Source organism: Vulpes lagopus, chromosome 1 (genome assembly GCF_018345385.1).
Source record: "Vulpes lagopus strain Blue_001 chromosome 1, ASM1834538v1, whole genome shotgun sequence".
NCBI classification, from domain to species: Eukaryota; Metazoa; Chordata; class Mammalia; order Carnivora; family Canidae; genus Vulpes; species Vulpes lagopus.
In genome coordinates, this window is record NC_054824.1 from 24,741,183 (window position 1) to 24,767,837 (window position 26,655).

The 26,655-nt window shown below is 36.2% G+C and overlaps 1 protein-coding gene across 1 annotated transcript in view; it reads left to right on the forward strand.

The window, feature by feature from the left end:
• RNGTT (RNA guanylyltransferase and 5'-phosphatase) overlaps positions 1–26,655 on the forward strand; it is a 325,545-nt gene that overhangs the window by 55,020 nt on the left and 243,870 nt on the right. The window contains exon 9 of the mRNA XM_041771798.1: positions 19,884–20,019. Coding sequence (XP_041627732.1) covers positions 19,884–20,019 — 136 coding nt within the window. The remainder of the gene's footprint in view (positions 1–19,883; positions 20,020–26,655) is intronic.

Below are 26,655 nucleotides of genomic sequence, written 5' to 3' on the forward strand. Positions count from 1 at the left end.
ATTGTATAATATTTTTATATAATTTTTTAATCTTAACATGAACAGTTGGATATTTGGATCCTGTAGACATTATGCCTTCATCTACCTCTCTGCTACCTTCTTCCCCTACTGCCTGATCCTCCATAAATGGGATATGATACATACTGTTGTATTATAAGTAAACTATAGATAAACTTTATCAGTTTTTTTTAAAGATTTTTATTTATTTATTCATGAGAGACATACAGAGAGAGGCAGAGACATAGGCAGAGGGAGAAGCGGCTCCTCACAGGGAGCCAGATGTGGGGCTGGATCCTCGGACTCTGAGACCACGCCCTGAGCCGAAGGTAGACGCTCAACCCCTGAGTCACCCAGGCGTCCCTATCAGTTTTCTTCATATTGCTTTGTGGTGGTAATTGGAATAGCATTGCAAGTTCTTAATGGGAGAATCAGTATGTTTGTAGAAATGTTTGTAGAAATAATGTTTTGCTTTACTAGGTAACTATTAAGTGACTAAAGGTGTCAGAGACAATACAATACAATACACTGTAGGAAAACAGAATAGAATACCTACCCTGAAGCAGCTGTAAGATATAAGAGTTGTCATAAAACTGTGAATAGTATAAGACAGAATGAATAAGGAGAGGTACCAGAGAGCTACTAAGGAGCATTATTTGATATTCCGTATGAAATATGAATGCTCACTGTGATTTCAGGAATGTAATATTGGATGTACTAGATTATTTTGAAATTTTGATAGTGGAATAAGTAAGAGATGTAAACACATTTGTTATTTAGTATTGAAGAGTGCTACTGACTAAACTGAAGAACATTTGTCCCCAGCCCTTATTTTAGCTCTGGAGCTGTTAGATGAGATGTTAAATGGATTCCATACTTATTTTTTTCACAATTCCGTGATATTTTCAGAACTAGTTATTTGCTCAAGTGCTCTTAATCTGTTATGTGTGATTATAGAAATGATAACTACTAGTTTGGGTAAAAAAGGGAAAAAAAATCTGTTCCTCTTTTTAGACTACTACTCATGTAGTTTTTAGTTACATGAGGATGTAGCTCAACCAAAATCTTTGTGCCTTCCTTTTCTTTTAGTTTCTCATCCTACTTATACTATCATTGTTAGTTCTTTATTGATCAAGCCTATAATTTTAATCCTGCCTTCACTGTTCTGATAGCCCCTGTAGAGTGTTTCTTGATCTTCATGTTGTAGGATGAGGACTTTAGAGTTCCCTGTCTTCACCTACCTCTGTTATGTCAGATCTAACTTTAATATTGTCAACTTCATTTACATTTACATGCTGTTTGGTAAACATAGTTTTTTTTTTCTTTTTAAAATTTTAAGTCTATGGTTGGATTGAAATAATAAAAATACTTAAAAATTTTCCCACTGAAAAAAAAAATTTTCCCACTGGAACTACTTAGATTAATGGGAAGGATTACCTCTGTGCAGTGGTTCTTAGCACTTCTCCATTTCTTTCTTCCTTTTTTTTTTTTTTTTAAAAGATTTATTTATTTATTCATGAGAGAGAGAGAGAGGCAGAGAGGCAGAGATATAGGCAGAGAGAGAAGCAGGCTCCTCCCAGGGAGCCTGATGTGGGAACTTGATCCCCGGACCAGACCCGGGATCACGCCCTTAGCCAAAGGCAGACGCTCAACCGCTGAGCCACCCATCTCCATTTATTTCTTGTTGACCAGAAATTTATTGAAATAGTTCATCTGCTGATGCTCTTCCCTTCTTTCTTATCTTCCTTGTTGTGTGTTTCATTAGTTACCTTTTGCTACATAACAAATTACCTCAAAATTACCCTTAAAATTCGTAGCTTAAAATAAGAAACATTTATTAACTCAGATTTGGGGAGCAATTTAGTTAGGTGGGTCAGGCTCTTAGGAGGTTGCCTTCAAACTTTTCCAAGCCTGCTGTCTTCTCAAGACTCCACTTCTGAGCTCACTCCTGTGGTTGATGGCCTGTCTCAGTTCTTCACTGGCTCTTGGCCTGAAGCCTCCATTCCTTGCCATGTGGGTTTGTTCATAGGCTGTGTGTGTGTGTGTGTGTGTGTTATGTGTGTGTGTGTGTGTGTAACCTTTTCCCCCTACCCTCTTAGATTGTTTGGGAGCCTGCGAAACTGACAAAAAACTGAAAAGAGAAAACAGTGTATTCATATGCATGTGGGAGTGCAATGAAGGAAGTGGCTTGCTAAAACACTAAAGTTAGGGGTTTATATACCTAACTAATAGGGGAAGAAGTGGGGAGGAAGACTGCTATGAAAACAAAAGGGTTTCTCTGGGAAAGGCAAATGGGTTTTTAGCAGAACAAAAGGGAAGTAAGAAAGTTTATAATAATGTTTGATGCTGGGTTGAGTGGTCTTTTCTGTCTTCTTCATGGCTATAACTGCGCCCCCCCTCCCCCCCACTCCCTCAGGAGGATTTAAGACAGTTTCACTCTCTCCTTCCTGGGAGTGAAACTTCTCTGAAGAAGGAATTTATGGCAGCTTCACCCCCAGAAGTTTCTGCTTTTAGTTGGATAAGGGAAGCTCTGAGGAGGCTTCATTCTGCATCTGTTGAATATCTCATGTCTTCAGCTTAAAATAATCATACTAACTCTGGGGTTCCGAGTGGGTCCCTACAGCTGCCTGAGTGTCTACCACAGAGTAAATGATCCGAGAGAGAGCAGTTACTCCCAAGATACCCAAGATGGAAGCAATAGCCTTTTTATAATCTAATCTCAAAAATGACAGTCACTTTTGCCATATTCTGTTTGTTGAAAGTGAGATGTAAATCCAGCCTTCACTGAAGGGGGAGGGGGGATTAGGTTCCACTTCGTGAAGGGGGTGGGGGGAGTGTCAAAGAATTTGTGGATTTGTGGTCATATTTTTATTTTTTATTTATTTATTTTTTTGTGGTCATATTTTTAAAACCACTAGATGGCTGTGTATGTATGTACATTTTTTTTTGTGTGTCTGTGTGTGGTTATTTTGATAGTGTCTTGGGAGGAAAAGGACTCACACTGGATCTCTAGTCCATTCCATAATTTATTTGAGAAATCTTGTATGGTTAGAAATTTAGATTGTTTTGAAAATGTTGTCTTTATAATAGTACTGTGATAATGTTATTCTAGATAACTTTTTTATATGTGTAATTAGTCTTCTGATAGTTCATTATAAGTATTGCTATATTCTCTATGCTCTAGAATGTGTTTAAGGAAATATACATATATATTTTTTAAAGTAAGTACTTCCAGTGCATTAAATGTTTTTGCAGCATTTTCTACAGGGATATATAAGGACTGTGTTCTGAACTAGTTATATTAATGATTTATTAAACAGATTCATCCCTGAAAATTTTTTTCCAGTCACTTTTGGTTTAGGTTTGGCATTTATGAGTTCACTAGATGGCAGCAGAAGACCAGCTTTTAATTCAGGCTGCTTTTGTGAAGCAGTAGAGGTACCCAGTACATTGTAACATCTAATACATACCAAAATATTAGTTTGGGATTATTAAGAATTTAGTAAGGATTAGGGGGGATCATGTATACAAGAATATTCAAAGCATAGTAGTTTTGATAATGTTGACATATTCTTCTGTGCATTGTATCTAAATTATATTTTTAGGTGACTGTGTAGTATCATTTTGGAAGTATTTTTGTAAATACTATTAAACCATATTAAAATCTCTAAAAGTATTTTGTCTACTTCAGGAAACTGCAGTGTTCTTATGTAGGAATCACAGAGAGTGAAGAATGATATGAAGATTTTCTCTTATCCCATGTGGGATTTTTGCTCTCCATTGTTTGTCTTGGGAGCAAAGGAGTCTAATAGAAAAACTTAGGCTGGAAGAATATAACTTCTTCCTTTATTTTAGATAGTGAAGTTTATGGTCCGAGGATAGAAAAATCACTTGACTTGTGTGTGGTATATGAAGAATAGTGATTTTGACATATGTACTCTAATTATATTTTAGGGAAAAATTTCCTATGACCATATGTTTTTTTTTTCTTTAAAAATCATATATAGTATTTTTACTTTCTCAGGGAACTATATTCAGGTTTTACATGTTTTTGGTAATTTCATTTCCAAAAGTTTGCATTAGTATCTGTGAACAAGTTAAAGAAATTGAAAATGAGTAATTCTGACAGCTTTTTTTAAAATTGTGAAATCTGATTTTAAGATTTTATAGGCAGCCCATCCTAGTACACCACGTCTCTGGCTTTCAGCCCAGCTCTAATGTTGCTGCTGTTGCTGATATTTTTGCTGGCAGGTGAGCTTTCTTGGACAAATTTTATTTTAGCAATATTTTAGAATATAGAAAATTTAATTTTAAAAATACTTTTGCATAGACAGAGAACTAAATTTTGTCTCCTCATGAATTATTTAGAATGGCATTTAAGCCTTTTATGTCTTATATTAGCCTGATGATATAAACTTGTGACTAGAGGTACAGAGTACAGTATATAACTACAACAAATAGAATTGCTGCTTAAATAACTTCAAGCAACTGCACAGTGAGTCTACTTTGTGATCTGGCCTTTGTAGTTGCCTTAATATTTTGAGTCTATATTGTATTTATTTTTGTAGCCTTGGTAGTATTTAACTTCTTGTATTTAGTATTTAGCTTTTGAGATTGGTGTATCTAGAATATCTCCTGCTACTTTTATGTGAACACTAATAGACTAGTGGAAAACAGTTAATTTCTAATAGTGTGATCCATTAAGCATTATTTACTAATAAATGCAGAAATTAAAAATAATTTGAACAACTGGTACACATATAGTTTTACTTATTAAGTTTTCTCTATGTGTATGTTTTTTAAATTTTTTTAAGATTTTATTTATTTATTCATGAGAGACACAGAGAGAGAGGCAGAGATGTAGACAGAGGGAAAAGCAGGCTCCATGCAGGGAGCCCCATGTGGGACTCGATCTCGGGGCTCCAGGATCACGCCCTGAGCTGAAGGCAGATGCTCAAACCGCTGAGCCACTGAGGCGTCCCTCTATGTGTATGTCTTTCTTAAAAATACCTTAGTTGTGCTATTAGCCCATTTATAAATTGAAATACTTGAGGATTTTAATGGTAAAGTATAATATCTGTGTTGAAAGTAAAGTCCTTATATATATATTTTTAAAGATTTTATTTATTCATGACACACACACACACACACACACACACACACACACACACACACACAGAGGCAGAGACCCAGGCAGAGGGAGAAGCAGGTTCCATGCAGTGAGCCTGACATGGGACTCGATCCTGGGTCTCCAGGATCACACCCTGGGCTGAAGGTGGCACTAAACCGCTGAGCCACCCGGGCTGCCCCAAAAGTAAAATCATTATAGATTAAGTTGTTCTCTCCCTTTTGCTAAAACAAATAACAAAATATTCATTGTTCTAGTAGAAAAAATGTGAAAATAAAAAGATGTTCCTTGCTTTAAAGACAATTCCTAATTTTTGACATATTTTAAATGGTAGCTTTTCTGCCTATATACTTGGAGCTACCAAATAAAGTATTTTAATGTGTAGTCTCTTTCAGTGGCAAAGGTTTGAGAGGAAAATTAGTTTGTACATGTTTTAAAAAAAGAAAATTTAAGACCTGGTTTATGGGGTGCATGACTGGATCAGTCAGTAGAGCTTGTGACTCTTGAGCTTGAGGTTGGGAGTTTAAGTCTCACATTGGGTGCAGAGATTACTTAAGAATAACATCTTAAAAAAAAAAAGAGCTGGTTCATACTTTTAGACTCCAATTGCTCTATTAACATGGGAATGCATGAGAACACAATATGAAATACAGTTGCATGTAAATGACATGGCATAGAACATAGGTGTCCTTAGGAGGAAGATGACTACTGAAGGTCCAGTAATATGGGCAAGAGGAGCAACAAGAAGGAAGCCATGAGGGGGAACAACCTGAGTTGGACAGTGCTGACTAATAATTAGTATAAATCCAGAATCTATGTAAGTTCTGGCCACTGGGAAAGTTAGGTGCTTAGACCAGAGGAAGAACATTGTTAGCACTGGTGCTTCGGTTAAATCTTTTGTTTATATTTTTAAACATGTCAGAGTTTTAATGATTGCTAAGCCTTGAGTTTCTGATTTAAATTTTGCCTTAATGTCAGCTCCTGCTTCTTCTTGAATTATTCTTAGGAATTTGTAAGGTAGGGGATCCTTTATATTCTCAGTCTTCTTGAAGTTTAAGGCTGCCTGGAATTGCTGAGTCAGTTGGTTAGCCCAGTGGCCTTTGAGGGACTTAAAAGAGCTGTTTGAAATAGAGAGTGGTAAGAGAGTATTTTCCATAGTGATTCAGAAGGCAGGGAAGTGAACATTTGCTGTGGAAGGGGAAGCAGACTAAGCTTTGGGGAGTGGAAGAATAAAAGAAAGGGGTGAGGTCACAGCTGACCTTTGTACCAAGACATCCTCAAGGGGCTATCCTGCAGGGGGCACTGGAAGACCCTATAGTAATTTGTCCGTCCTCTCTTCCCCCACTGCTCCCCCAGTTGTCCCCACATTTTATTTCCTATTTCAGTTATCATTCAAGGGCTATTAGGTAAACCTTTTTTTTCGGGGGACTCAGTGAAACTTTTATTGAAAGTAGATTATATTAGCTTTCATTCAGTTAGTCTACCCAATAGTGAGTTTCAAATTTGCATAATATGAAATGTGAAAACTAGAGTATTGTGTTGGGACTAACTTGTGATCTTGCATACTCTTCTTTTCTCTTTCATACTCCTCTTTGTTCCTTTTACTTGAGTTAGCATCAGAACAAGGATATTTCTATAGCTAAGGAGAGAGGAAAAATCTATTTGAATGTAACTTTTTAGACAGGTGCTTTAGAAAAAAATGTATTTGAATGTAACTTTTAGACAGCTCCTTTTTTCCATGTATTTTAAAATTTTTAAATTTTTTGTTTGATTTTATCTGTTTGGCTTTTCTATCTTCACTTGCAATTTGAGTGTTAAGGGTGGTTAGAAATTGTTTAATCCAGCACTTTGCATCATTTAATGTGCGTGTGAATCCCCTGGGGATCTTGTTAAAATGTAAATTTTGATTCAGTAAATCTGAGATGAGGCCCAAGATTCTGCATTTTTAACAAGTTCCCAGGCAATGCCAATGCTACTAGTCCAAGGACTACATTCTAAGTAGCAAGAATCTACTCCATTCTCTCAGGATGTTCAACAGGCTATACCTAATTAGCAGTTGGTGAGCTTTTATTTTTTAATGTGACAGTCATAAATATTTTAGTGTAGGAAATATTTAAAGACTGGGAAAAAGCCTCTTCTCCTCTTAGTTAAATGGCAGCTCACTTTTAATAAATAGCCAACTTTATTCATCTTGACTCTTTAAGATGGATAAGATTTTGTCTTCTAACTGTATCACTTTTAAGGATTTGAAAAGGATTTTTTCAGCTATGTCTGTGTCCAGTTCTTGTTTTGGAGTGCTTACATTCTGGACTTTAGGTGACCGTTGAGAAACAAATTTAAGTGAACTTAAAAGGTCTTCAAAATATCTATATTATATTCAAATTGAGTTTTTGAGGTGGGAGCTTCTTGCTATAGAAGAGTAAAACGTGTCTGGTTGATGTTAAGTGACTTTTATTTGTACTTTATTTTCAGACTTAGACGAACTGGAGGAGTTAATATAACCAGAGAAGGTTTTGTGTCTGTGGTAGTATCTGTATAAATACTTTTTGTTTTTTACTTGCATTTGAATCTAGCCTGGTTTTTCATGTGCCTTAAGTGCTATTAGGATTGTTGCAGGGCTGGAGGTGGGCTCAGTGTGTATGTGTGCTCACATATGTGCAACTGCTACTCAGGTGAAGTGGGATGATCGTAAGAACCCTTCCACCCCTCTGCCCCCATCCACCCCTGTTCATATGTGCATGCACACTCTAATAAATAAATAAAATATTTAAAAAAAAAGAAAAAGAGAAAGACTTAAGTAAGTTACTACATGAAGGGTTCAGAACAGTGCCTGGCACATGGTAATAAAACATCAGCTCCTGGGATGTCTGGCTGGCCCATTCAGTTAAGTGTCTGACTCTTGGTTTCAGACCAGGTCTTGATCTCAGGGGTCATGAGATTGAGCCCTCATCAGACTGTACACTCAACACTCTGATGAGATTCTGCTTGAGAGAAGTCTGCTTGAGAGGAGTCTGCTTGAGATTCTCTCTCCCCATTTCCCTCTGCCCCTCTTACTGCTTGTGTGCACTCTAAAATAACAAATACTTTTTAAATGCCCGATATTGTTATTATATTATGTCTAAGGCACACAGTATTTAAAGCTGGGTATCATTATTAATGGTACAACTAGTATTTAATACAATAAATGTTTAAGTAACTGTTTTTAACTACCATAGTAGACTCCCATTATTTTAGGTTAGGATGGTGTAGTAGTACAGATACATAGGTTTAGAAATAGGCATGCACAGATTTCTTTTTAAAGTTTTTATTTATTTATTCATGAGAGACACAGAGAGAGAGAGAGGCAGAGACACAGGCAGAGGGAGAAGGAGACTCCATGCAGGGAGCCCGACGTGGGACTTGATCCCGGGTCTCCAGGATCAGGCCCTGGGCTGAAGGCAGCGCTAAACTGCTGAGCCACCCGGGCTGCCCCCATACACAGATTTCTGAGCAGTATAAGATGGCAAAATGAAAAAGGGATAAAGAAGTTACAATTCTGAAGTTAAAGCATGTGCTTAGGAGTTGGACAGTTAGAATCATTTCATAGTACTTGATGAGATTTTTATTTCTAATCTGTCTGCCTGTTTTTTTAGGGATAGTAAGCACTGCCAAGTCTGGTGATAAAAGCTTCTCAAAGCCCATAATGATAGCATTCGTACCATTTGACACATGTACACAGAATAAGCAGATTAAATTATTTTTTAAATTATTGGGTGGTTTGGAACAAATTTGCTCTATATCTTATCATACACTTGATTATTTGTATTACATATCATTAATTCTGAGGAATGGGAGGGACGAATTTAGAAACTACACTGGCCTTATGCCTTGCCAAACTTTATAGTGTTGATTTTTAAGCTTTGCGTGATACTTTAAATCTTGCTGGTTGAAGGAGGTGTCTTGAAACAGAAACATCTATATTTGAAAACTATTAATGTTTGTTAATAGAAATAAGCACACATATTTTAATGAGAAAACTTGGAGAACCTGTGATTTTCTTTTTTTTAATGATAGATATCCCTAGGTCTTCAAGATTTACTTGTGATAAATTACGTAAATTAGAAAAAAAGTTAGTCATTTAATGATTTTTCCGTAGGCTAAGTTTTACCAAGTACCAAGCTTAAACAACAACAAAAAAGAGATGAACAGAACATAGAAAATTTGCTGATAAATAACATGTAAAAGGTGGCTATGCTTAGGTAGAAGACATTTAGATGTTGGCAAGTTGGCTAAATGTTCAGTGGCATGCTGCTGGCTTGCCACTTAATATACAATTAACATTCTAAGATCAAAGGCTGGTTAGACAAATTTGACAATTAAATTGGTGGGATAGTGAATGGCTTTGCAATTTAAAATTAAATAATACATGTTTTCTGTTTAATTACTGTTGTTTATATGTAAGTGATCACTTAATAGAATGAAGCTGTGGGCATAAAGTGACTGCAAGACCATTAAACCTTAATCACATGTGTTTCATGACCTTAAATTGATGTGATACGAGGATTTAAAAAAGAGCTAATCCTTTTGAAGAAGACTGCTGTGCTTATAGAATCAATGAATCAAAATAAAATTGCTTATTGAGTTGGAATCTTTTATAATGCTGAATGAAAATTTTGGTCGTTTTTGATGAAGAGAATATGTTAAAACTGTCTCTTCATTTCAGTGACTTAATAGTAATCAAGTTTTAAAAAGGGTAGTTGGTGGGGACGCCTGGGTGGCTCAGCAATTAAGCATCTGCCTTTGGGTCAGGGTGTGATCCTGGAGACCTGGGATCGAGTCCCACATTGGGTTCCCTGCAGGGAGCCTGCTTCTCCCTCTGCCTGTGTCTCTGCCTCTCTCACTCTGTGTGTCTCTTATGAATAAATAAAATCTTAAAAAAAAAAGGTGTGGTGATGGTGGTATTATGTTTGTGTGTGTGTTCTCTTTATTAATGTGAAAATAAGAATGATTTTAATGTGAATTCTTTGAATTTCTGGAAGATGAAATAAGGTAAAGCTGTAATTTCAAATAGTTTTTCTTTTCACGGGTTAAAATGTTACTTTTGTCACATGAACAGGCAAATAGTTATTAGTTTGAAAGTAAAGTTCGGGGATCCCTGGGTGGCACAGCGGTTTAGCCCCTGCCTTTGGCCGAGGGCGCGATCCTGGAGACATGGGATCAAATCCCATGTCAGGCTCCCGGTGCATGGAGCCTGCTTCTCCCTCTGCCTTTGTCTCTGCCCCTCTCTCTCTCTCTCTCTCTCTCTCTCTCTCTGTGTGACTATCATAAATAAATAAAAATTAAAAAAAAAAAGAAAGTAAAGTTCGTGTATAGGATTACATTGTTTAAAAAAAAAGGGATTACATTGTTTTATCATCAAATAAATATCATTTATAGGATTACACTGTTTTATCAAATATTGTTCCTTTTGTGAAAGTAATGCAAATAGTGATTCCTAAACTTATCAGAAGTCTTTCTCTGAGATTCCTGAACTTATTTTGGTAGACTTTGGGCTGTGTTTCAGTAGAATTCTAGTGTAAATGGTGGTTGGGTTGCCAACCAAGGCTTGCTTAATTCCTAAGGTAGCTACTTTACTGACTGTGTATGTCAGCTGTGAAAAATAACAAAAGGTACTATTCCAGCACTGGAAATGAACCAAATTATAATTGCAACAAATGCAGGAAGTTTATAAAAAACACTATTTTGACTAGTTAAAAAATTCTGTTGGGGAAAACAGGTTTGCTTTTACAGGATAAGGAGAGTGAGAGTATGATGGAAATTGTGAGAGGGATTCTGTCTGTGATACTGATTATTTTGTGTAAGTGGATTAAAATCTGAATGACTTTTTAATTTTGCTTGATACAGATGTGTCACTAGCCTTGATCAGAGTTTTCTGAGACTCATTAATGGAACTAAGTGAATGAGGTGAGAAAGAGGAAATTATCTTTATTTAAAAATTTTTTTTGGTAAAATATATATAATTTTTTGTAAGAGTTGAAAGAAACAGAAAAAAATGGGTTAAAGGAGACATGGCTATAGTTTGAAAAAGAGATTACCATTGGATAAAATTTATTGAGTGGTGAGGTAGTGAGAGAAAAAAAAGGCAAAGTGTACATAAGCCTCCATGGGGAAGGAGGAAATCTGGTGTTTGGCAAGTCAGCTGTTCTTGTATTGTTCTTAGAATAAGTTGTGACAGGTGTTGGTGGGTAGGGGGCAGAGTCTGACCACCTGCTCTTGTCAGGCAGGTTCATAATTTTATCTGGGGAAGTGGCTGTAAACTAAATTTTCTTTGTAAGAAATTTTAGTATACCTGAATTTATTTATGTATAGTTTTTACAACCTTGAGAATTAGCCTTGAGGTACTTGTGTGCCAATTCTTTTGGTAAGAGAGATGAGAAGGAATGTAGCTGGTACAGAGGGTTTGGCCAAGCGCTCTTATGAGAGGAAAGTAAACTCTGGGCTTAATACTATACATTTACCTTGTTTGAAGGACAGGAAATAGATGGCATGTCTCTTGGCATGAAATTATTATATAAAGAGCTAGTATCATGTAACCCTTGGTACTGAGGGTATGTTGGGGACCATAACAGTGAGGTTACATCATAGGCTAACATTTAAATTACTTGAATTCACCTGTTATACAGTGGACAAAAAGGAAAAAAAAACCCAGCGTATCCGTTAGCATCACATGGACTGTAAGCGGTAGAAATCAACTTTGGCTCATTTAAGGAGAGGAATAAATTGGAAGGCTCTAAGGAGAACCAGTCTGGGAAAATGGGTAGGAATCCAGAGCAGCCAGGTATCAAGGACCAGAACCAAGATCAGGCACAGGAACACTTTGCGTAGGAAGCCACCACTGGCATTTGCTGACAGTGACTCTGCTGTCGCTCTGAATCAGTTTTGAGCTATTCCTGTGCTTCTCTGTTATTTGCTGAACTTAAAAGTTTTGGGAAAAGAACATTTGATTGTCTGGTTTATAGAACCTGAGCCTATTTCTAACCTGGTTGCCAGGAGAGGCCTTTTGATTTTCAAAGTGAAAATGAAAATTTCCGTATCCGTATTTAAAACATGATGTCTGTCACTTCTGCCAAGCTAAACCAGTTAGTCCTTCCTCCTCAAATGCTTCATGGCTCAATAAATAAGGTACACCCAGTTACATATGCCAGAAGCTAGGAAGTCATCCTTGATTTCTACTCCCTCAGCTGCATATCTCACCAGTAGCATATTGTCCTGTCAGTCTGCGGCTTAAATACCTTGAGCTTATCTACCTACCTCTAAGTAGTCCTTGCCACTGTGGTCCCACTTGGTATACAGCAGAAGCTGTATAGTATCTCAGGTCTACAGATTGGTTCCTACTCTGAAGGGGTGCATGCTATGTGGGGGTGAAGTTTAAAAAATGTGGGTCAGTTTATGCTTTTTTTTTTTTTTTCCCTAAAAGCCTTTCAGTGATCTGCCTTATATTTACCTAATATTTCTCAGCTCCGGTCTACCCTTAAACTATGATGAGGGACTAGGACTCTGCAAACTGCATATCTCCCTTGCCAGCTTGCTTCCTGTTAGGTTTTACCACTGGGACCCCTTGGGCGAATTTGGGAAAAAAGAGAGAGGACTTCTCCTGTTTTCTAGTTTCTTTATACCTTCAGCAACCAGTGATAACTATCACTTCATTCTCCAGCTTCTTTTGGCACTCTCAGCACCAGCCTTGCTGCTCCCTCTCCTAGGTACTGGCTTCTGGGCCACACATTCTAGATAGATAGAGTGCCATTTGCATCTCTTTCTCACCCCTTAGACTGCATCGCCTTAGCAATCTGAGCATCCTCTTTTTTTTGTCCCTCTTCCACAGAGATTCAAACTTGAGTTGCAAGGCAACTTTCATAAAAGGAACAATATTTGATGATAAAACAGTGTATCCAAGGTATCAACTGTGTGGTGCCAACTCCATAGAGGTTTGAACACCAAACTCCATGGACCTCCCCACACTCTTCCAGGCATAGCTCCATAATACCTTTCCTCTAAGCTCCTCATAACACACCTTTTCCATTTTGTTCCCCCAGCCCTGTGGTGGTAGTACTTCCTGCAGTTATGAATTTCTTGATTCCCTTAGCCTTCCCTTTTTACCTTTTCAGCTTTTCAGTATCCATGTAACCAGTTTCCTGTATTAAATGGGTGCTTGAATTACCCATATGATTTGTTTGTCTCATTCAAAGGGTTTTCCATTTTCTAGTAATAAAGTAAAAGAAGATTTTTATTAATTTCTAAATTTGGAACTACTTCTCTAGTCTTAAGCCATGCCATCCACCCCCCCTTCTCTCTCTCTGTCTCTTTTTTACATGGTGGGGAAAGGGGGAGAGGGAAAGAGAGAATCTTAAGCAGTCTCCACACCTAGTGTGAAGCCCCATGTGTGGCTCTATCTCACAACCTGAAATCATGACCTGAGCAGAAATCAGGAGTCGGATGCTTAACTGACTGAGCCACCCAGGTGCGTCTCCTCTTTTTCTCTTTATGCTTCAGTGTTCTGAAGGTTTTTTAGGTGCTAGAACATGCACATTCAGTTTTTGTCTCAAAGATACTGCACCTAGTAGACTGTACCAAGCTCTGATTGTCAGCACCCCCACCCGCCTTTCTTTCACCTCCCACTCCATAGCAGTTACTTGGCTAACTCCTGCATGACACTGTAGAGGTTATAGACATAGGCTATTGTGTAGGTTTTATCAGCTTTGTTATTTTGCCAGCGTTATGACCTTGGGCAAGTTACTTAATATGCATTTCAGTTTTCTCATCTGGAAAATGGGGATAGTAATTTTACCTACATGGTAGGGTTACTGTAAAGCTTAAATGTGTTAATGCATAGTCGTTGCTCAGTAAGTAATAATAATTATCTACTGTTATCATTAGCTACATGAAAATCCTTCTGGAATGCCTTATGCTTTTATTCATCTCCACACTCTGACAGGTTCCTCCCTTTTTTTTTTCTTAAAAGATTTTATTTATTTATTCATGATAGACATAGAGAGGGAGAGAGAGAGAGAGGCAGAGACACAGGCAGAGGGAGAAGCAGGCTCCATGCCGGGAGCCCAGTGCAGGACTTGATCCCGGGACTCCAGGATCGCGCCCTGAGCCAAAGGCAGGCGCTAAACCACTGAGCCACCCAGGGATCCCCCAGGTTCCTCCTTTTGTATGCTCCTGTAGCTTTATGTATTTTACCTTTTCAATACTTAACCTGTGCTTGAGGTTGTTTAGTGTCTTGACAGCATATAATGGTATATGGGATAATAGCCTTTTTCTTTTTCTTTTCTTTTCTTTTTTTAAAGCATCTGGCTGCTTTCAGAGACTTTGGAGTGATGTGGAATATTTCACATTAGTTATTTCTATCTCCATAACATGAAAAATCTTATTTTTCATAGATATTATATAAGAAAAGAACACATGATTTGAAATGACTGGAATTCAAACCAAAAAATCCTATCCCAGAAACTTTTATTCCAAAGCCTGAAAATTTATTTGTGCAGAAGAATCTCTGAATACCAACTGCTAAATAATTTCTCTTGGTGTCTCTGCAGATGCAGGCTGTGTTTTCCATGAGCAATCCTATATATTGAATTCTATCAACTAAAGCCTTTTTTTTCCCTTGATCTTTTAAATCTATTTACAATAAGTGTATGGATGATACTTTCTTTTAATATTCAAGTTGAAATAAAAAGAAAGATCTGATAGTAAGATATGTCATATATATAATGTGTTAAAGTATGAATAGAAAATAAAACAATTATGACAGGAAAAACAAATATGCCACATCCTGGGATTGAATATTTATTCAATTTCAACATTATATTTAATTCTGAGCTTCTGAGAAACCAGTGAAAAAGGAAATATAATTTCTGTCACATGAACAGAAGAGGCAAACCATTTCTTTTTCCTGAATTTTAAAATGTAATGACATAATTCAGCCATTCTCAAATTGTGAATGTAGAGCACTAATTCTGCTGAATATTAACAGGTGTTAGGATTAAGTTTAAAGATAATGGAGTAAATAAAATAAACAGACTTCTTTTTTTCTTTTTTCTTTTGTTAAAAGTTTTGTTTTGTTTTTTTTTAAATTCCAGTAGAGTTAACATACAGTGTTATATTAGTCTCAGGTATACGGTATAGTGATTCAACAATTCTATACATTACTCAGTGCTCATCATGAAAACTGTATTCTTTAATCCCCATCACTATTTCACCCATCCTCTTATCTACCTTCCTTCTCTTAACCCTCTATAGGTAAGAGTCTAATTCTTGGTTTCTCTCTCTCTTGCTTCTCCCTCTCTTTGGTTTCTTAAATTCCTCATATGAATGAAATCATGATAATTCATCTTTCTCTGACTGACTTACTTTACTTAGCATTATATACTGCCTGGTGCTATCCAGGTTGCTGCATATGACAAGAGTTCACTCTTTTTTATGGCTTAGTATTATTTCATTGTATGTATATACCACATCTTCTTTATCGATTCATGTGTCAGTGGACTCTTGGGCTGCCTCCATAACAAATTATTTACAACAGCTAAAGCTTGTTTGGCTGTTGTAAATAATGCTGCAGTAAACATTGGGGTTTGTGGATTCTTTAGGCTTAGGGTTTTGTATTCTTTGGGTGAATACCCAGTAGTGCCATTCCTGGGTTGTAGAGTAGTTTTATTTTTAATTTTTTATAGAACCTCCATACTGTTTTCTAAAGTGGCTGCACAGTTTACATTTCCACCAACAGGGCAAGAGGGTTTTTCTCCCCCCACGTCTTTGCCAATACCTGTTGTTTCTTGTATTTTTTATTTTAGCCATCCTGACAAGTGTGAGGTGATACCTCATTGTAGTTTTGATTTGCATTTCCCTGATGATGAGTGATTTTTTTTTTTGATGATGAGTGATCTTGAGCATCTTTTTGTGTGTCTGTTGGGCATCTCTATGCCTTCTTTTGAGAAATGTCTGTTCAAGTCTTCAGCCCATTTTTAAATTGGATTATTTATTTTTTGGGTGTTAAGTTGTGTAAGTTCTTTATATATTTTGGATACTAACCCTTTATCAGATATGTGATTTGCAAATATCTTCTCCCATTCAGTAGGTTGTCTTTTAGTTTTATTGATTGCTTCCTTTGCTGTGCCAGAAGCTTTTTATTTTGATGTAGTCACAATAGTTTATTTTTGCTTTTGTTTCCCTTGCCTCAGGAGACATATCTAGAAAAATGTTGCTATGGCCCATGTCAGAGAAATTGCTACTTGTGCCCTTTTCTAGGATTTTGATGGTTTCCTGGCACACTTTTAGGTCTTTCATCCATTTTGAGTTGATTTTTGTGTATGGTGTAAGAAAGTGGTCCAGTTTCATTCTTTTGCATGTAGCTGTGCAGTTTTCCCAACACCTTTGTTAAAGAGACTGTCTTTTGCCCTTTGGTATATTCTTGTCTCTTTTGTTAAAGAGTAATGTACCATATAATTGTGGGTTTGTTTTGGGTTTTCTGTTCTGTTCCATTGATTGATGTAGATATTTTTGTGTCAGTACCGCACTGTTTCGATTACTACAGCTTTGTACTATGACTTGAAGTCTGGAATTGTGATGCCTCTAGCTTTGTTTTTCTTTTTCAAGATTGTTTTGGCTATTTGGGGTCTTTTGTGATTCTATACAAGTTTTAGGATTATTTGTTCTAGTTCTCTGAAAAATGCTGTTGGTATTTTGATAGGAATTGCATTAAATCTGTGGATTGCTTCTTCCATCGGTGTTTTATAGTATACTTATCAGTTCTAGTAATTTTTTGGTGTAGTCTTTTGGGTTTTCTACATAGAATATCGTGTCATCCGCAGATAGTGGAAGTTCTATTTCTTCCTTACTAATTTGGATGCCTTTTACTCCTTTTTATTTTCATATTCCTTTATTTTTTATTTTTTTATTTTTTTACATTTTCATATTCCTAATATGTATCTTGACTTTCTAAGAGAAAGATAGTGTTTCCCTAATTCATTTTGCCATGAAATACTTTTTATTTATTTTTATTTATTTTTAAATTTTTAAAAAGATTTTTATTTATTCATGAGACACAGAGAGAGAGAGATTGAGAGAGAGAGAGAGAGAGAGAGTCAGAGACACAGGCAGAGGGAGAAGCAGGCTCCACTCAGGGAGCCTGACGTGAGACTCGATCCAGGGTCTCCAGGATCAGGCCCTGGGCTGAAGGCGGCGCTAAACCGCTGATCCACATGGGCTGCCCTGATACTTTTTAAAGTAAATATTAAGCTTTGCAAAGTGCTGGCCTGAGTCCTTGAACAACATGATGGATTATGTCTTCAATATCATTTTTACAAAAGATACAATTGCTTTTTATTTGACCTTTCCTTATGTTGATTTAAATTTTCTTTGAAACACAATCCAGGGGATGGCTAACTTCTTCCAAGAAATCTAGATTCTCCCTATCCACAAGGCATTGCTTTTTTTTTTTTTTTTTTGAAGATTTTATTTATGTATTTGACAGAGAGAGAGAATGAGCACACATACACAAGCAAGGGGAGCAGCAGAGGGAGAGGGAAAAGCAGGCTCTCCACTGAGCAGATTGCCCAGTGCGGGGCTTGATCCCAGGACCCTGGGATTTTGACCTGAGCCAAAAGCAGATGCTTAATCAGCTGAGCCACCCAGGCACCCCAGGAATTGGTGCTTTTGAAAAGCATGTGCAGGAGTGCTTTAGGAAGTAAGTATTTCTGTTGTCTGCCAGCCTGTTGACCTGGCAGCTGGTCTAGGAGTCTCTCAGGGGCATGGTAATTCTTGATTGAGGCTGGTTTTATTTTTTCTAGTGTAACCTGACTCTCTAGAACCTACACCTACTAGGGCTACAGCTGTTTCAATATGTAGCGGGGGCCTGAGTTCTCCACCTTCTCTCCAGGGCCCTGCTGGGACTAATTATTTTGAAAACACTAGTAGCAGCATGCTTCCAATTTAGCCCCCAGATGTAAGCTCTTTTGGTCTTCCTTGCTGCTTTTCAGCCTGTTTGTCACACACTTCTTATACCTTAATCAGCTCTCCCATTTCTCCTCCCTTCTCCTAAACATGTATGTTTGCTCTTTGCTTGTTTATGGGAAACAAATTATCCTCTGTTACATTAACCTCTGCTATGTTAACTTCCATCTCTTTATTTAATGTTTCATTTAATGTTTCTTTCACCCACTGGCCTTACTTGTTTGAAGTACATCTTTCAGTTGTTTCTTTTTTCTGACAACCAGGAGGTTGGGCGGACTAGTCAGTATTCTCCAGTTTTAGTGGTACATGCAGACAGACTATTATTCCTCTACTTTTTCAATTAACAGGAACAATTTAAATAAATTTGGGTCTTAGGTCTTTTAACTTTCTTCTATTGCTGTCAATTTTCTCTCATTTGAAGATTTTGGTACCTAGATATCATCTTTATTTTCACCCCTAGTCTTGCCATTTATTCATTTGGTAGCCATAGCCTATCCATTTGTAATTTCCTCAGCTTGAATCCATTTGGACTGTATTTTTTATATGTGGTGTGAAATACAGCTCCATTCTTGATGATCCACTGATGGGGAAGTAATGATGGTAACTTGACCACTTGAGGAATGCTGCATTTTAAAGTATATAAATCGCCCCATGAATTGATTGGCTCTGAGAACATAAGGGCAGATAAAAATTCTTAGGAATGTTTAACATGTTTTATGTTTAATGTTTAATATATTTAAAATTTTAATTTTATAGTAATGAATGAGAATTGGACCTGAAATGATAATATCTGGCTATATCATAATCTTGATTCAAAGAGAGGGGTTAGCTATTTTGCTAATGATAGTGCAGTAGAAAGAGCATTGAATAATTTGAGGTCCAGCCATTTACAGATCGCTTACTTTCTCTTTTTTCCTACTGCAAACTGGAGAGAGTAATAACTGATTTATAGTTGTTGGGCTAATAAAATGCAATAATTGGATATAAGTGTATGTGTGTTCTGTAAACTTTCGATGTTTAAGATCTAATAAAAATTAGAGTATTCTCTCCTAAGATAAGATTGCTCTTCAATGTCACATTGTCTCCATAAAAAACTTTGATTTCTTTTTTTTTTAAAATATTTTTTATTTAATTTTTAATTTTTATTTATTTATGATAGTCACAGAGAGAAAGAGAGAGAGGCAGAGACATAGGCAGAGGGAGAAGCAGGCTCCATGCACCGGAAGCCTGACGTGGGATTCGATCCCGGGTCTCCAGGATCGTGCCCTGGGCCAAAGGCAGGCGCCAAACCGCTGCGCCACCCAGGGATCCCAAAACTTTGATTTCTTTATACCATGTGTTTTTATAGGAAATGTGTGTTTTTATAGGAAACGTGTGTTTTTATAGGAAAAAAAATTTTTTTTAAAAGCATTTGTTATTTGTGGTACTTTAATCTGAATGATAATTGTTGGGGTTGGCAGAGTGTAGTGAACATTATTCGGTGCAACTATTGTAAGTCTAAGGAAAAAACTTTTTTTTTTAAAGATTCTTTATATATTTATTCATGAGAGACACACAGAGGCAAAGACCCAGGCAGAAGGAGAAGCAGGCTCCCTGTGGGGAACCCGATGTGGGACTCAATCCCAGGACCCCAGGATCACGACCTGAGCCAAAGGCAGATGTTCAACCACTGAGCCACCCAGGCGCCTCTAAGAAAAAAAACTTATTTCTTAAGATCCTATACTTGAATTATACTGTTATAATTATCTTTTTAATGTTTCATTTACAGGTATATGATGTTGATTGATGGCACAAATGAAGTTTTTATGATTGATAGAGATAATTCAGTGTTTCATGTTTCAAATCTGGAATTTCCATTTCGTAAAGATCTCCGTATACATTTATCAAATACTCTCTTGGATGGGGTAAGTCCCTTGTTGTTACTGTTTTAAATTAGACTGACACTGCTATTTTTGTTTTTTCTTACAAGTGAATGTTTTTTTTTAGAGGGGGGAGGGGCATAGGGAGAGGAAGAGAAAGAATCTTAAGCAGGATCCAGTGCCCAGAGCGGAGCCCAAAGTGGGGCTCAACCTCACAACCGTGAGATCATGATCTGAACTGAAATCAAGAGTTGGACACTTAATTGACCTCCGGCGCCCTTAAATGTGTATTTTTATTAATTCATTAGGAAACTTAATAATCTAGTTTTTTGAAGTTTTTTTTTTTTTTTTGGAGAAAACACTCTCACTTGATCATTGTCTTGGGTATGGGAATAAGTGAACAAGGTTAAATCTTATTTATTTTTTTGCTCTTTGTGACTGAAAAAATAATGCTTGTTGAAAAAGACTGTTTTATTATTTTAATATTAATTGAATTTCAATTACTTGATGCAACATTATCACATTTTCCCTTGACTCTTCAGCTACATGGACTAGTAATTCTTGTTTAAAGAGAATCATGCCAAAAAAAAAAAAAAATAGAATCATGCCTTTGAAAGCAACCATTATACTTTTATATTTGAATTTTAAAAGCTGGTATGAGTTTTCCTATTTCAGAAAATCTGTATTTAATACTCATAAAATTACTTGATTAAAAATGTTTTAACTTGCTCCTGTATAAACAGCTTTCTTCATCCCAATTCTGAAAATATTTGTTCATTGTAAATACAAATTAAAATAATATAGAACATTAGGAAAAAGCTGGTAAAAATCACCAGACCTACCATTGGAGTAACTTTGATGACCATTTTGATGAACATTATTCTAGGCTTTTCTCTGTGACAGAGTATTCAATCTTATGTCTGCTCCTGTGGGATGTAACATTCATATTAGTAATAGCAACTTAGAACTTAGATTCTTTAGGGTCTTTGGGATCCCTTATAGTCCAGTAGGATTCTGAATAATCGTGGAACCTCTTCCTTGGTTGAAAATGAGAACTCTGGTGAAATATGCATGAAAAGAACCAAATGGTACATGTGTTTTGTAACTTGTTCTTCTCCCTCCCCCCGCCCCCCCAATAGCAATTTGTTTTGGACCTCTTCTCACGTAAATGTCTGAATGGTATACCATTGTATAAGTTAACACCATAATTTGGGGTATCCAAACTATCTTGACTGTGAAAATTGTAGCAGATGCTCTTTAAAAATATGATCATCTCAATAACCCAGCCTCAACTTAATGAATTAGACTCTCCCAAGGGGCCAGAGTTATCTGTACTTTTGGAAGCGCCCAAGTGATTCTAATCAGGCAAGTTTAAGAAACAGTTTTGTAATTTATTTAACCAGTCCTCTTTTGGTAGATGTTTTGATTTTTGTTTTTTTAAAGATTTTATTTATTCATGAGACAGAGAGAGAGAGAGAGAGAGAGAGAGACAGAGACACAGGCAGAGGGAGAAGCAGGCTCCATGCAGGGAGCCTGACATGGGACTCGATCCGAGGACTCCAGGATCATGCCCTGGACTGAAGGCAGGCACCAAACCGCTGAGGCATCAAACCCATGTTTTGATTTTTTTTTTTTTAGGTTTTTTTATTTTTTTATTTTTTTTATTGTAAGACACTTAAATGCATATCCTTATACCCCTTTCCTTTCATAGTTGTACAATTTTATAACTAAGATTTCTTAGAGGTGAGATTATAATCTGTATTAAGAATCTTTTGATTGCGGGTAGCTGAAGTCCAACTTAAAGTAACTGAAGAAAGAAAACTTAATTGGCACAAATAAATGTTTTAGCTTGACCTGCTTCAAGCTGGATCTGGGGCCTCAAAGGATACTGGCAAGGTTTTGTTATTCTTTTTCTTTGCTTTACTTGTCTGTTTGGTCTCATTCTTCATGAAGGCTTTTTCACATGGGAGGCAAGTTGCATTGTAGCGCAAGCAGAAAGAGAACTTTGTCTTTAATACTCATATGTCAGTCGCAGGGAGGACTCCAAAGGGTCTTGCCTGAGTTACATACCGATGGAAGCCAGTCAGTTACTGGTAGCACTACCACTTGGGAGTGCAAGAGGAATAGTGCTCCTAAGGAGGGGATGGTAATAGGCTCTACCCTGTTCACTATGCTATGTATGAGGGCATGCCCACTATAAATATTGACAGGTATCATTGGCACCCTTCTTTCCAGAAAGTTTGAACCCATGTACATTTCTACCAACCATATGTAAAGGATCTGTATACTCCTAAACACTGGGTTTTGAAAATTTTGAATATTTTCTAATTTGATGAGGGAAGGAATTCTTTTTTATGGGACAGTATAACATAGTGATTAAGAACTCTGAGTCTATCTGTTGGTGCCTTACTGGCTTCATCAGTTGTTATATAAGAGATTTAAGTAATTTATTCAGTTTTTTCATCTGAGTGAAGGGAGGCTAGGAACAGTACTTAGATTTTGATGCTATTATGAAGATTAAGTTGGATAGTTTATAAAGTACTGGCACTAGTGTCTGACACATAGTAAATATTTAATTATGTGGATTGTTAATGAGGTTTAACATTTTGTCACTTCTTTATGAATTACTGTATTTCTTTTGTGAGTTGCTGGTTCAGATCCTTTGTATGTTTTTCTCTTGGATATTCATCTTTTTCTTACTGATTTGTAAGAAGTTTTTGCCTGTTAGGGTATTACTTTGTGACATATATTTTGAAAAAAAATGTATTTTGCTTTTTGGTGTTTTCTGTGGCACAGGTTTAAATTTATATAGGTAAATTTATGTAGGTAAAATTATAAACATTTAGTTTTTCATACTTGGCTTTTGTATCATTTTAAGAAATTTTTACTTAGTTTTCTTCCTATTTTTCATATTTTACTTTAGAATTATTATAATACCTGTATTTTCTTTTAGTATATTTTAGTTTTATTTGTATATTTAAATATTTGATCTATCTGAAATATATTTTGAAAAAAAGAATAAGGTAAGGGTGTGATTTTATTTATTTCCAAATGTCTAAACTGTTGTCTCAACACCATTCAACTCATCTGTTTTTCCTTTTTAATTGGATATATGATTTTTATTGTGTAGTGGATTCCCTTATATATCATTGTTTCTTTTTTCATTTGTTTTCTCATTCCATTAGTTTTTTTGTCTTTCAGTGATAGTTTTAGATTGATTTTAATACTTTCATTTTAGCATATAGTTTAATGTTTGGCAGTTTAATTGCAACCAGTCTCCTGGTTGTTCTGATTTGCCACTTAGATTTTGCTCCCTTTAGCTTTTGGGTGAATGGGCTGTTTGATTAAGAGGTTAGTCTATACTTAATGTGCAAATCTATAAAACAATAAGCTTATACTTTTCTCTACAGTCTCTGGTAGGCTTGTCTTCAGAGTGTTCATCTTTCCCTTTGCTGTATTTGGTTGAATGGTTTATCTCTTTGCCACACATTCACTGCCTTTCTTTGGAGGGAAAGGGACTCTACATCTTTATTATAACTTCTCACAACTTCAGGTCTCCTTTCTACAGGGATACTACTTATATTTTTAAGATTTCTAACCCTTCTTCAATGTTAACTCTTTTTCATGAGCCAGACTGAATTATATGTGGCTAATAATTCTCTGGAATTTGTATGAGAATCCTTTGTTCTTTTAATCCAGATGAAATTTGCTCCTCTATTTCTGGCTTTTATTCACTGTTGGGATGATACGGAGTGGCTTGTGAATGATTACTTAAATTATCAATGGTACAATGATCCTAATGAAAATCACATGCGTAAAATACATACTTATTTGTTTAACAGAGGGAATATCATTTTCCAAGTGTCCTGAATGCTTTTGGCCCCATCCCATGTACTTTGTTTTTATTTACCAGCTAGATAGATATTGGAGTGTGCAAACCAGAAGATGGAAGACTGATGGGAAAATAAGATGTTTAAATTAGTAATTCCTGAGATATAGTTTGGGGTGATGAGAAGATTCAGGATGTGACCTAGGGAGGATGAAAGTTTGAGGTTGTGTGAGGAAGAGCAATGGAAGTAAGGTCAAGGAAAACATTAGGTGATTCTTAATGAGTGATGGTAGGAGTTCAGGTTGAGAGTTTGACTATGAACCAGGTACTAAAGATTAGAAAAGAAGAAAAGAAGGTAGTATGGTTGGATGGAGTGGCAGAGACTGAGCAGAGTAAATATAGTCACAAAACAGAGTACTCTGTGGGGCTGTAGTAAAATGTCAGTTTGTAATGACACTATATATACATAAACATTTGGAACATGTATGTGCAGCACACACACACACACACACACACACACACACTCTGTGATTGATAGAGCCATTATGTAAGGTTGGAAGTGTTGTCCACTGCACATCTCCAGGATGTGCTATTCTCAATTCTGTAGTTAGTGTGACTGGCACCCCTGGAGTTGTGCTGTTTGTAAACTGCACAGCCAGTGTGGCAGATCTGGCAGTGCCTTCATGGGAACAAGAAGAACATTCTGTTTTTGTTAACTTCATTTAAGATATAATTTTTTAGCATTGTAATCAATAAAATAAAAGGAAGAAAAGGACTCTTAAGTTAAAGCATTTGCCACGGTTTAGCATAGTTTATCATTGAACTAATATTTTTTTGAATGCTTTTCATGTTCAAGTTGCTGTGCCAAAAATGCAGAGGGTTGAAAACAAGGCCTCACCTTTGAGACATTATACTTCATTTGATAGGGTGGAGAAAAACTGGTAGTGATGGAGGAGACCTTCAAATAAAACAATAACTTGATGATTGGTTTTTTAAAAAAAAGTCTAGTGGTGGTTTAGAGAAGAAATAAATTACATCTAGTTTGGAATGAAAGAAGTTTTATAGAGGAATTGGCATTAGATATGGAAAGATTTCTTTAGAAAGAGACTTTTTGTTGGACATGGGCTGAGGGCATTCCAGGTAGGAAATAATGCTTAAAAATTAGATGTTTAACCATCTGCAGATTTAACTGAGCAATACTATTTATTTTCACTCCAAACTTGGACAAATGAAAGCTGCATAATAGACTCTTGCGAAGTTTTAAAATAGCAATATGATTCATGATGTCAATTTACTTGGACCAGAATTATAGTTGCCATATCTGTTTTTCCAGTTAGTTAATTAAAACAGTCCTCTGTAGTTTCCTGTTTCTTCTACATTTTCATTTGCAAATTGTTTTTGTAAAATTCCAAGTCCAAGAATAACTCAAACTACCTAATTGTCTGGCTGTCAGATGTGAACATTGAAGTTTTTGTTTTGCTCTCTAAATTATGTTCTTTGACCCACAAAATGTGGAAAATAGGAGTTTAGAAATATGGCTTTAATTCATTTGAAACAGTGAAATTCAGTTGATTTTATATTGAGGTTAAGAGGAGAATATAGCAGTTAGTCACTAAAGTTAATAGCAAGAATCTTGGAAAAAATGTCATGCCTTTTCAACTGTTAATGTTTTTTGTAAAGGAATATGCATATTCATTTTTAAAATTTTAGAAAGTCTGTACATCATAAAGTAGAAAAATTAAACTGTCAAGAAGAGGTTACATTTTAACATTTTGTTGTATTTTCTTTCCGTCATTTTGTTGTGCCTATATTTTCAGAATGCATATAATTAATATATATATAGCTGACATTTAATATATGCTGTGTATCTAGGGTTCCATCATTTCCCTTCATTCTGAAGAACTGATTTTAGGATTTAAAAATATTTAGTTTTATGTTTAAGAATTGAAACATAATTGACATGCTACAAAATTCACCCTTCTAAGCTGTATAATTTAGTAGTCTCTAGTATATACACAAGATTGCGCCACCATTACTACTATCTAATTCCAGAATGTTTCATCACCTACGTGGACAATGATAATTAGAAGTAAGTGGGCCTTGAAAGGATTTTGAGGAATGGGTTACCTTTGAGATGAACTTTGAAGGTCTGCAGGTTTCCAGAGAACAGTTAATTAAAACCCTTCATTGGTTCTCCATTGCCCATAGCATGAAACCCAAACTACTGAACATAATATTCTTTATATCTGGGCCATGCCCATATGTCTTTAGCATTGTCTTTGATTGTGAACCCTCGAATTATAAGCTCCATCTATACTGAGCTTTGGATAATTTACCTAAAACCATCATTTTTCATGCCTTTGTAATACTATTTGGCTCATTCACCATCCTGATAGGAAATACCCACTTGTACCTTTCAGGATTTAAGGAATGGATCACAATGTGATTATTATCAAACCTTTCTCTTACTCTTCAAGTAGAAATAACTACTCCTAGTTAAGTCTATACCAAATATCCTTATTTGGCTGAAATAGTATAGGTTTACATCTGCTGTCTTGGTATAGTTATTAATAGGAAATCTTTCAAGTATTCTGATTTAGACAGTCAGCTGCATGGTCACTCTATCTGTATAGCAGCCTTTCATTAAACTAGAACTTTTCGCTGGACCTAGTCTAGCTACTATGTATTTTCTTCTCTTTCTGGGGCTCTGTTTTGAAGGTAGAGACTGTATGCTTAATTTCTCCAGTATTTGGAGCTATGTCTAATAACATAGCCTGGGCTCAGGAAATATTGGATGGATAGGTAGAGAAGGGTGGATACCTGGGGACTACAAAAAAGATAATGGAATATAG